General features: G+C 39.5%; 2 protein-coding genes across 2 annotated transcripts in view; both read left to right on the top strand.

The window, feature by feature from the left end:
• The window catches only part of LPCAT2 (lysophosphatidylcholine acyltransferase 2), a 29,977-nt gene extending 17,789 nt beyond the window's left edge, over positions 1-12,188 (top strand). The window contains exons 10-14 of the mRNA XM_048316798.1: positions 517-642; positions 1,758-1,911; positions 8,317-8,415; positions 10,146-10,287; positions 10,560-12,188. Of these exons, the coding sequence (XP_048172755.1) occupies positions 517-642; positions 1,758-1,911; positions 8,317-8,415; positions 10,146-10,287; positions 10,560-10,804 (766 nt within the window). The 3' untranslated portion in view covers positions 10,805-12,188. The remainder of the gene's footprint in view (positions 1-516; positions 643-1,757; positions 1,912-8,316; positions 8,416-10,145; positions 10,288-10,559) is intronic.
• Positions 2,969-4,497, top strand: CAPNS2 (calpain small subunit 2). The gene has a single exon (XM_048316799.1). The coding sequence runs from the start codon at positions 3,209-3,211 to the stop codon at positions 4,076-4,078; it is 870 nt and encodes a 289-aa protein (XP_048172756.1). The 5' UTR covers positions 2,969-3,208; the 3' UTR covers positions 4,079-4,497.
• Positions 12,189-12,580: the final 392 nt, after the last annotated feature.

Here is a 12,580-nt window from a genome sequence, read left to right as displayed (position 1 = left end):
AATCATCAATAAAACCTTTGATAACTGTTCTTTTATATCCAGAAATTCCACATATAGCCTAGCCATAAAATACAATTTAGTGAAGTCCCAGGTATTATATATAGGAATTGCTCTAGATTTTCACTAAGAGGTGTCAAACTCCTATACTAGATTACCCTGATTGTTTTGACATAGAGCATAAAGAAGGTTGTCTTACACTGGAATATAGTATGTTCAGTTCATAGAAAACTGGAATAAACTGATCTCTTCTTGCTTGGCAAGGCTAAGTGGGTGGTGGTTTGTTCTCCAGCATAACTGGGCTGCATTTACAAGATGGTAAATGTTAAAACCTTGTGATGCTGCCATAATGTAGTTTAATTGTGTGGTTTCACAAAATGGTGTGTATTGCTTTGTCCTACTTGCAGCAGGGCAAGAGTGAATTACCATTCGTTTCACATATCAGAGAAGAGAAACAGTCAACAAAAAGTAATTTTCATGTAAGAAATTGATTTTGCTTTTTCCTTAATTTTATTTCAGTGCTTTGAATGTGCCAGTCACTGATCACACTTTTGAAGATTGCAGACTGATGATTTCAGCAGGGCAGTTGACTTTACCCATGGAAGCTGGGCTGGTGGAGTTCACCAAAATAAGCAAGAAACTCAAGTAAGGGAAGTTTTACCTGTTGGTAGGGTAATTACTAAAGTGCTGCAGGTGTTGATGGCCATCTGCCAAAGGTTAAATAACCAGAAAACAGACTTGGCCTTGTATAATACAGTGTATTTATGCATAAAAATTACATAAAGTATAAGGAAATCAGAGATGAGGAAAATCCCAGTAAGGAGTAATCCCAAGTAATTTTTGTCACCAGTGTTGCAGGAGGAAAGATTGTTCTAATCTTTTATGAACTTATCTCACCAAAGGGTGAAAGAAGTAGAGCAGCACCTATTTTAAGGACTTGATGGTAATCTTGGTGCAAATTTAAATTGCTTTAGTGGTGAGGCACTGGCAGCTTGTGGCAGGAAGTAAAAAACCTTATTTCCAGCCTGAAACTTCAGCTGACTGTTCTTAGGTTTACTGTGTAGCCATGTGTCAGTAGTGATGTCAGCTTTTTCTGTCTGGATACAGTGGAATTTGAGGACTGAGCCATGCAATTATACAGTAACTCCATCAAATAACCTGGCATGGCTGTGGTGAAATCTGGATGTGTGTACTAAATCTTGACTTATTATTTATGTGCTGTATATCCATTTATAGAACTCCATCTGGAATAGTTACCTGGCAATCCTAATTATTCTTACAGAGGTGCAATGGTGTGTTTCTGCAGAGATCAGACACTTCTGAGGCTCTAGCAGTACTGCTGTTTGGGTAGAGAGTTTGCTAATAGAGCTGAGACCTGCTCCCTCTGTCAAGGAAATACTTACCCTAATGCATGATGCAGCAAAATATTGCTACACCTGAATTTATGGTAATAAAAAGCTCTCTGCTGGAGTAGCCTAGTAACTGGACAGACAGTTCTAGGTTTGGGAAGTTACTCTATGGAAGTTTGACATACCCAAGCATAGAACTGCCTGCTTTTGATATTAATAACCAGAGGAGAGCAGTCCTTAATTGCTGATTTAAAGTAAAATATCTGGTCTGAAGTAAAGCATTAGAAATGCTGTACCCACATGCCCTGTTTGGCAGTTTTCATCTTTGAACGCTGTAATAACGCCTACTGAAATTCCATGTGTCCGAGAACTGCTGTATAGAAATATCTCCTCTCCCTCATGTTTGCATAGCCTAAAATGGAATCATATCAGAGAGCAGTTGGATACTTTTGCTGCTATTGCAAGTGCTTCCAAAGGGGGAAGAATTGGAATTGAGGAGTTTGCTGAGTACTTGAAGCTGCCTATTTCAGATGTCCTCAGAGAGCTGTTTCTACTTTTTGACAGGGTGAGTAGTTGGTTAACTGACTTTTTGACAATATTTTGTTAGAAATCACATCCCAAAATGGTATTTATTATAATTCATTATGTCCAGCATAGTAAATGATTCTTGGTTAGCAGTTTCTGTAAGCAAAGTAGGTGACTCTTACAGTTTCGTTCATAAGTTTCGATGGAAAAACATTTATCAGTTTCTGCCTTGTGAGATGGCAGCCATCCCTTGGACCAAGTTGCTGCAGCAGTATCAGACAATAATCTTTATGCTGGTAATAGCTGAATATTTTGCCTACCACAGATTTTGATCTTATGTACATTTTGATAGCTTAGTTAGCTGTTGTAATTAAGTAGATAATTTAAGGCAGAGTGAAGCTAACTGGAGTGTTAACTAGAACACTGGTGTTTCCCCCTAGTCAGTGCTAATCTCTCCAATTTTCTACTTCTCTCTGAGGATGATAAAAATGGCTGCATTTCTGACTATACCAGAAGCATCAGTGACTAGAACAGAGATAGAATTCATCTTCCTTCTAGGCCTCCACATGTGCTACAGTGCACACAGCCTGTTGTCTTGAAAGTGTCTGGAAAGTGGACTGGAGGTTTCCTCTTACCGTAAGAGCTTTCCCAACTCACCATCACTCTTCCTGATCAGTTAGCAATACACCTGTCCTTGGGAGGCCATGGTCTATGCTGTTTAAAACTGTTTCAGGATTTTTCCAGATAAAAAGTTTTTTACAGGCTCTAAAATAGGGAAAGAGTCAGATGTATTTCCTGAACTGCTGAATGCCTTGAAGCTGTAGCAGAGCTAGGTACTCTTGCTTTTGTCATTCCTGGCTCCCCATCTTGGACCATTGGCTCCTGAGGCACTGAGTCCTGAAGCACAGTACATACATCAGAAATGTGCTGTGGCAACCATAGTAATTAAGGGCAATCAGGACTCCTTTCACTTTCTTTATATGGCACAACATCAGTGAATAGAACTAGTGAAGTAATGCTCAATTCACTAAAAATTTAAGGGAATAAAAGACTGTAAAAACAAACAAGTGCAAGGCTGCATTCACCTTTAAGGAGATCAGCACAACTGAGGAAGAGTCACGCTCATGTAACAAGGCCGTTTCCCAATTGCTTCAGGTATGAGCACAGGCATTCTGAAACTTCTGCTTTGTGGCTTTCAGCCTCATTATTTTTTTCTCTAAAATGGTTCCTCAAATCACATAAACATAACTATGCAAAGAAGAAGAGAAATAAAGGTGTATCAACACCTGACAGAAACTAGTGAGACTTAACTCTGGCAGCCAGAGACATGCACAGACATGGTGAAGTCTAAGCATGCAGATAAGTTGTGTTTTGCCCACGCCCAAGTCAGACACAAAACAGCTTCAGAGAGCTACAGAAGCACTGGATCTCTGAGGAACTCTCTTCAAAAAATCTTCACCATGTTCCTTGCTAAAGCTTTGCTGAGCGGAGGAAGTGGTAGTAGTCGTGGAGGGAGCCTTGCACGTGGGCTTGGAGGTCTCCTAACAGGAGGTGGAGGTGGAGGGAATATTGGAGGACTTGTTGGAGGTCTCTTCAACCTTACAAGTGAAGCAGCAGCTCAGTATAATCCAGAGCCACCTCCGCCTCCTCGCAATCATTTTACAAATGTAGAAGCTCAGGAGAGTGATGAGATCAGACAGTTTCGGCGCCTGTTTGCCCACCTGGCTGGAGATGATATGGAAGTGTGTGCGACAGAGCTAAGGGACATCCTGAACAAAGTCCTTTCCAGACACCAAGACTTGAAGACGGATGGCTTCAGCTTAGACACCTGCCGTAGCATGGTCGCCGTCATGGACTGCGATGCAAACGGCAAACTGGGCTTTGAAGAGTTCAAGTATCTGTGGAACAACATCAAGAAGTGGCAATGTGTGTACAAGCAGTACGATACTGATCAGTCAGGTACTGTCGGGAGAGCTCAGCTGCCAAATGCTTTGAAGGCTGCAGGGTTCCACCTGAACGAGCAGCTGTGCCGGGTGATTGTGCGCAGATACGCCGCCGAGGACGGCAGCATGGATTTCAACAGCTTCATTAGCTGCCTGGTGCGGCTGGACAGCATGTTCCGGGCCTTCAAGTCTCTGGACCGAGATGGAAGCGGGCGTATCAAAGTGACCCTTGAAGACTGGCTGCAGCTGACCATGTATTCGTGAAGGCGTGGCAAAGAAGCAGCTTTGTCTGGAAGATATATGTGGAAGACTACAATCCTCTGCTATAGAACTGTAGTCTTTCCCTGTGGTCTTTCTACGGCACATGCAGCTAGTGGTAGATGGCTCTGCTTCAACTGTAGTGATTCCTCTTGTGCATGCACTAGTTTGCTTTTCTGAAGGGTTTATGTAGGTTGTTGATTGGGCAGTTGCATAAATATGTCTTCAGAACACTAATTCTAGACTCTAAGGTTAGGGGATATGTTGGAAAGATCAAAGCTTAGTTGTTTTTTCATGTAAAGTGGCTGGTATATAACTATTGTATAAAAATCTCCTAAGTTTGGTGTTGATGTTGCTGTTCTCATTTGTCAGCAGTCACTAAGCTGGAATAAAGGGCACTTTGCCTGAAGGCAATCACTGGTAAAGAGTCTTACACAGTTATTTCTAACAAGGGGAAAAACATTAGAGTTGCAATAACTGTAATGATTAGGGAACTTACATAATCATTCCATTTCCTTTCTGCTTCTGCTTTTTCATACTTGGCTGCTGAAGCAAAACCTGAGTGGTCCTGTCAGTTCTATCCAGTGGCCAGGACAAAACTGAACACTTACATGAGGCTACTTTAGCAATGATATTCTCCTTCCTACAGTTCTATGAACTAGTCTTTTCTCTCTTTCCTTCAAGCCTAAGTATAGTTATAAAGCAAACAACTTAAAATACTCCATTTATATTTAGAGGAACTTGAAATAATTATGCAGTCACATAGCAGACAGACAGCCAAAGTCAGCCTCTGGCTATCTGAGTTAAATTTCATCAGGGTGCAGCATGCCACTCAAGGTAGTTATGCAGTTCTGGCTAAGATGTCAACTTTTGAGTAAAAAAAATTTAAAAAAAAGTTGATCAAAACAGCTCTTGAACAAGGCAGATTTCTTGGCAAGGCTCTGCTGCTTTAAACGAAAATTGTCTCGGGTGTGTTCGAGCTGGCTGGAATGTGAAAAGATGAGTTAAATAGGCAGCCTGGCACTAGAGGCAGTCTCCAGATGTGAGAGTCCACCCAGGGACACAGCAGTGACTCATTGAGAAATACCACACGATACCTGAAGGCCATCTGCATGTTAATGGGGTGCTGTGGTTTGGTTTGGTCTGTAGATTTCCATAGCTTTGTTTTCTAAATCTTGCCCTTACACTTGGTAAATAGTGTTTTCCAAATTGATGAGATATCCTCCCTGGTATACTTGCAGAAATCTTTTACTTGAAACTAACTTAAAAATTTTGCCCAGACTTATTTCCTCCTGTACTTTGTTTAACAGCAAGCTGGGTAACAGAAAAATATTCATATTGTCCCAGATCAAAGAGGTCAGTTCCTTCCGAACAGCATTCATCCTTCTCCCAGTTCTTCTGTGTGGAAAAGCACAGAGTTATCCTTTGTGCCACATAGTGCCACTTGGGCTCTGAGTAATAGAAAAGTGAGCACGAGGTAAAGTGAGATACCTCCTCAAAAGGATTGATGAAGTAATACTTTATACTGCATCTGGCTTGCAGTTCCTGTGCAAATCTAAATGGAGAATGCTCATGACAATGCAGCTTTCTTGTTTTCCAAAGTCAGATTTACTGTATTATATAAAAAAACCAACAACAAAACCCCAGTTACCATAGCATGCTATAGTGAAAATAGTAGCAGAGAGCTAGCTTCCTTAAAGAAAACAAGAGTTGTTAAGGTTACATTATGTTTTGATTAGTTTGTGTAGCATAACTACAAATACCCAAATTCTGATGTTCTACTTTGCCATTTAGAGAACTGGAGCTCAGCTCACACGTTGCTTCCTTAAAATGTTCTTGGGTACATAGGCTGCAAACACAGTTAGATGTGTGTAGAAAGACAAATGCAAATGCTTTTTGCTGTGGTGTTACACAAGCACTGAAGGTTTTACTGCATTTTCAGTTTAACTCCCATCTCTTTTTCCAGGCAGCAACCCCATCATTTCTCCTTAACCAGAATGCCAGAGCATTTGGAAGTCAGCCAGCGTCCTAGAGTTTAGTAGAACTAGTCACAACATGATCTTGCAAGCATAGTAACTGTATTTCCTACTAAAATGGCTGAAGTTCTGTCTATCAGACTGCACTCAGTTTGGATTACTGAGTTTTAGCACTTTAGTGAAAGTAATATGACCCTTATTTTGTCTTTTTTCTTCTAATTTCCATGTGCAGCCACAGCTGTGTTAACTTCTTTCAGAAGTTGTTTTTAATAAATTATTTTAAAGTTTACTTCCCAATTCTTTTCCTGTGATACGTATTCTTAACTTTAAAACTAAATTTTTGAAATATTCTAATCACATCAAACAATCCTTTGCTAAGAATACAGTGTAAAAAACTGTCCAAAAATAATATTCTATGGAACTTTGAACAATTATTATCTACACTCTTGCTTCAGTTGTTTTAAGACTTTATGTTTGTAATGTTGCACTTCAAAGTTAGATCTATTATCTCTGAGAACTACAATGCAGATAAAATACTTAAAGTCAAACTCTGCACCACAAGAGCACAGATTTGTAAATAAAATTACATGTATTGGGCAACGTTGTCCTTTTCAATGATTAAAAAACTGTCAAAAGTTATAACCCGTAGACACACATGAAAGTAACTTGAAAGTTCATATCTTTTTCATATCTTTGCTCAAAAGTTTCCCTGAAATTCACAAGTTTCTGAAGTACAAAATGTTCAGAGGTTGCATGTCTTCAAAAAAGATTGGTTAGACCATCAACAGAAAGAAAATAGCAGTTGTCTATGCAAAAGAGTCCTGCCTTGGTTTTGAAGGCTGAATAAAATTCTATCTTAGAAGTTTGAAATCCTGTGGAATGTATAGCTTGATGATGACAAGTTAGTAATACTGATTTTGTTACATTACTACACATATTTTTTTAATCAAGAACTATCTCAAAATCTAAATTCAATTACTAAAATCCCTGTTTCATAGCACCCAAAATTTTCAAAGTGCTCTACAGAGCAGCCTTACTATTCTCCCCTGGCATATTGCAGTGTTCAGCAGCAGAAAACCAAGAGCAGAAAGGTTAAGGTTGGTATGCTCAAGTGGGCATTAGAAGTTGGTAGGAGAGCCAGAAATAGAATCCTGGTCTGGCTCTTTGCTGCAGATTTACCCAGGAGATCAGCCCTCTCTCACTTGCCTGAAAAAGTTTTGTGCTCTTCTCAGATGTAGGGACTCCACTTTTTAAGAAAATGTTTTTCTTCTTGAAATGCACAACACATTATCCACAAAGGGAACTCTGCTTTACACTTCAGTTTGCTTTTAAAACATTTTTGATGAATGCCCTTATTGTGAATACTCAAAACAATGAACAACTAGTCATCTCTATTATGCATCATTAACTGCTCTGTGTCCCACCACCTAAGATTTGCAGGTGACTTTTTCCCAGACAGATGTCTGTCTCAAGAAACTTCCAGTGCGGTGACAGAAACACTACTGACATAAGCATAGATTTCATCAGGCATCTGCCATTCTCCCTATCTGCAAATATAATGTAGCTTACACAGAATTAATCACAAATCCCATCAAAGCAAGCTTCAAATGTTTTGTTGATGTAGCTTTGTAGTTAACACATTGAAATGTTTGTTCAGATCAAAACTGGAATTATTACAGAGGCTGTTCCAATGAATTCCCTGCCTTTCTGGCTTAAAAGGTAGGACAGTGCATTGGCTCCCAAATAGCATGTGGGGCAGTGCAAAGGCTTCAAAGAAAAGCTTAAGATAAACCAAGTAGATTTGGTTGTCCTTTCACTGACATATATTTTATTGCTGAAGGTTCAAACTCAAAGCAACAGCCTCACTCTTGGCCTGTTGATTCTGGGCTGTTGCATTGGTCTCTGAACTTCAGCAAGTGCCAGTGCTGCATGCAGTCCTACAGTTAACCCAAACGTGGATTCCAGTTATTCCTAGAGCCTTCCTGAAGTCCTTGTACTAAAGAAAAACTTTTAAGTTGTTTTAAATCTTTGTTTGTAATTTGTTTGTTCATAAAATATAAATCGATATCCAGTTTGTAGCTATTAAAAACATGTCTATTGCTACTCCAGCCTTACCTATTTAGTGAGCTGTTAGGTTTTTTCCAAGAAGAACAAAAACCTCTAGTATTGTAAACTGTCTTAGTGCATGTTGTGTTTGATTTACAGAATAGCTTTTAAAGTGATTTGCAGTATTAACTGTAACTACTGCCATGCATGTTTGGGTTACAGAATGGAGATGGCACCATCGACTTCAGAGAGTATGTAATTGGTTTGTCTATTCTTTGTAATCCAGCCAACACAGAGGAGACTATTCGGATGGCATTTAAGGTAAGTTCAATTTAGTGTAAATCTACAAACCTGACAAATCAAGACTGACTGTAAGTCTGTTAGCTTTCAAATCATAAGTTTATAGCTTCAATCTGTTATGCAAATGTGAGTAATTCTCTTAAACCAATTGACATTTAGAGTGTGAAGGGGAGGGGAAGAATTGCAGGCATCATAGAAAAGAGTTTCAAAAGCCATCTGAAGGCACTAATGAATATGTAACTTGGCAGGCTAACTCCAAAAATGATTCAGGAGCACTTGCAGGATTTTTGCCTGAGGTTTTTTTCTGCTGTGATTCTTCAGTGTCACAATAGATGGAGTAATATCCTCTTGTGGGTCAAGCCTCACTAGAGTCATTGTTCTTAACAAAGAGGAGGGGGGAAAAAAAATCAAGGGCTATTCAGGACTGGCACATTCAAAATTGGGCTGCATCTAAGAACTCCTGGCTTCTCCTGTGGTGTCCAGTCGTACAAGCAGTAGCTGCTTTTCCATCTCAGGTACATGCAGGCAGTACATGACCAGGGATGCCCATGTGGTGAATCCTTGGCTCTTTTTTTAGTAGCTCATTGACACAGATCCAGTTGTTTCAGCCATTAATCTTTTTTACGAACTCTGTTGAACAATATATTGCGCTCCCGCTCATGTTCTTCATGAGCTGGGTGCTTCTTAGTACTGATGTATACTTGGGAAGTACCAGAGATTTTGTGGCAATCCATTATATCCACTGGCTTCTTTTCATATAAGCACTAGAGCTGTTCAAGGTAATTTGTGGTTTTTTTAGGATGTTTTATCAGTACAGATTCCTATGAAGAAGCAAGCCTAGCAGCTGTTGTTGCTGTTCCATTGTGTTGTTTCCTAAACTATACTCTTCAGTATCTTAACAGATGTGCTGATTATAAAATCAGTAATTTGTTTTAATTTCCAGTTTCAGCACAAAACAACTGGTTAAGCTGGTAAAAGCCTGTTTCAGTCTAAAATGAAACTATGGGTTCCTTTTGCTACTTGTTTTCTGGGCCACTAAATGTCTTTTCCTCCACAATGGCAGAGTTTGCTTGTAGCAAGTACTTAAGAATTACAGCCATCCATCCTTTGTATTTCTCCAGGGGCGGTTCATAGCAGATATTTACTGTCACTGCACTGGGAATGATGGGATGATCAGTGTACATCAACTGCCTGCATTCCAGGAACCAAAATTCCTTGTTAATTACAATAATTCCTTAGTGGGTGACCAATCACATACACTAAAATTTAGATATATTATGTCAGAACATAAACTATGATAGCAAGTTTAATCTGAGAACAGATGTGCCATAACCTAATGAAAATGGAGACTAATATCTTAAGATGTTCCAGTATAGACTGGCTGAATCCAGTGGACCCTTAGCATAGCTCATGAGGACAATATACATACATCTTTGTTTATGTTTTATCAGTTTTGTATTATTTTGACCACTGAACCAACACTGTGAGGTTTGTTTGTTTTGGCAGAATGTTCTATTCCCAACTATAGCATGGACATTGCTCTGCTAAGTGTCTGCTTAGTCTTATTCCAGGGAAAATGCCCAAAATGTTTTGCAAGATGAAGCAGCTGAGATGCAGCCAGGCTCTTGAAATCCCAGGCATTGTTCACAGAGCTCCTGAATGCTAGAAAGCCACTATGAGTGGCTAATGTACACAGAGGGTTCATAGGCAAAATGATGCCAAAGGACTTCTACACATTCTGTCTCTTCCAGCTCTTTGACATGGATGAGGATGACATTATAACAGAAGATGAGTTTGCTTCTATTATTCAGTCAGCACTGGGGCTGCCTGAGCTTGATGTTTCCTTGCTCTTTAAAGAAATAGATGCAGATGAAACTGGAAAGCTTTCCTATGGTAAGCTATGTCCTTTTGTTTTGTCAACAATACTCTGATAGTCATATTGACAGGAGGTTTCTTTTTTTAATTAACTGAAATTCCCTGATAGTTCTCATACCTTGTATCTGGGGAGAACTGTTCAAGCACAAACCTAGATACTTTGTCTGATACTCCCGGGTTTTTTTAGAGGGAACTAGCTGGAGATCAGCTTCAGTAAAAGAAGCAGGCACTGAAATTTTCTTTGATTCTGTTGCTGCACTATAGCATCTGTGTTTTTTAATGTTTTTCAGAGGAGTTCAAGAACTTCGCACTCAAGCACCCAGAATATGCCACGTTGTTTACTACATACATAGATCTACAGAGACACCAGTTAGGTATGTTTGAGGAGAATGACACTGAGCCACTCACAGGCAAACACAGCCCAGTTAGGAGTACAGCCCTAGTCTCAGAATTAACACCACTTGCAAGAAATAAAGTCTGTCCTGAAGGCAATGAAGAGGATAGCTCAAGTACCTCTGACAAAAAGGATGATTGAGAAGAGTTAAATAATTCAGCTCTTGAATTCTACAGGATTTTTTCCCTAGCTGTTCATAAGCACAACTGATGTAAAATATAGATGGAAGTTACAATTTTTAAAAAGTTCCTTTTTTTATACTTTCACGTCAGGAAGAGTTATTGCTGTTTGATTGTAAGGGGAAAACCACTGTTCAGTCCTTAATATCAGTATCACAGTACTGGGAATGTTGTTCAGTGTCTTCCAAGTTCATGATTCCACAAAAGTAACAGGTATGCTAAGAGGGGTACGACGCTCCAGCACTGCAGTGACCTCTCAGAATGGAGACTGAGGAATCCACTTGTCTAAAAACAAGTGGAATTTTTGGTGCTGCTCAATTCCTCTACATCCCCACCATAAACTAAGGGGAAAAAACTATGCCAGTGTTTTAATTTGCAGTATCACTTAGCCATTCTCAAGTTTCTGAGTTACAGAAACACAAATGAGTTACAGGAAGCTGAGAGTTGAAGATAATGATTTTTGGCTGTCCTTAGATTTCCCTTAACTACTTATGAACCAGAAAGCCTAAGCTTCTGAACAAGACATGCTGGTTCACTGATGTTAACAGACACCACTTTAGGCCTAAGGGCTGGTGACAGATGGAAATGGCTGCACTTCTAACAACAAAAGCTAATTGGAATTCCAAGATAGCAGCTTACGGTCTAGAGGAGAATGCAGACAGTAAGACCCAAGAATTAATGGACTATTTCAAAATAAATACAATGTTGTTTACAGTAACAACTGTTTAGGATCACATTGGGAGGAGCATTTCAAACTTCAACGTATTTTTTATTCTCGCAATTATCAACAGAGGAATGTGACCTTGCTGTGCAAAGCTCAAAAGGCAAATATGCTGTCAAGCCATAGTTCTAGTACTTAGTATCTACTCTAAAGTTGTCTCCTAGAAACCATGTTTGCATTACTGTGCCATTACTCAGTGTATTCTTGGAGTTTGGTTCAAAACCAAGCTCTGTCTAGTCAATGATTTGAGTATGTTTTGCCTCAGTCCTCTCTGGTGCCCTGGAAATTGGGCCTTTACCTTTTTGCATCCTTCCTCTAAATGCACTTTCTGCCGTATTTAAAATACGTAGATACTTAGGCAAATACTTCTCAATAAAAACTTGGAAAGGATGAAATGAGATGATATTTTCAAGTTAAAACTTAGATGAGCAAAGCCTAGACTGTCTACTACCAATAATAACCAACTTGCAGCAGATTTTCATATGTGAAATGGTAACCTCTGCCTCTAAGTTACTTCTTGCAGTCTGGCCACAAGCTCATTGCCATGTTTTACCTTTCTCTGTTTATAATTGTGCCTCTCCTGATGTTTCATGTGCTTAAAATAAATCTATATTTTTTAAAAGACTTTACTTGAACAGCTGTGTCTTTTTAGTAGAGTGGGAAGGGTAGAAGGGTACTTTGTCTACCATAAGGGGCTGGGGGGAGGTTTCCAGGAAATCGTGCTTAAGATGTCTTACCTTGGTAAACTCAATGCCACCTGAAGTTGGCATTTTCAGTTCTTTGTATGATGGCACTTTGCTTTATGGTAGGGCTGGAACAATAGGACAGGACCAATGCTCCTCCAAAGAGTTACTTCTGGTGGCTGCCTCAACAAGAGGGAATATGATACGAAGGTCTTAAAATTCATGGAGAGAGACCTCCATTTTTGGATGGAAAATAAGACAGCACCATTTACATATAAAATGAGTGACCTCAGCCACAGCTGAGATGTAACAATCATGGCTTTGTGTATTGTGA

Source organism: Corvus hawaiiensis, chromosome 12, assembly GCF_020740725.1.
Source record: "Corvus hawaiiensis isolate bCorHaw1 chromosome 12, bCorHaw1.pri.cur, whole genome shotgun sequence".
In the NCBI taxonomy this organism is placed as follows: domain Eukaryota; kingdom Metazoa; phylum Chordata; class Aves; order Passeriformes; family Corvidae; genus Corvus; species Corvus hawaiiensis.
The sequence above is the reverse complement of the archived record's forward strand: the minus strand, read 5'-3'. Positions and strand labels throughout refer to the sequence as shown.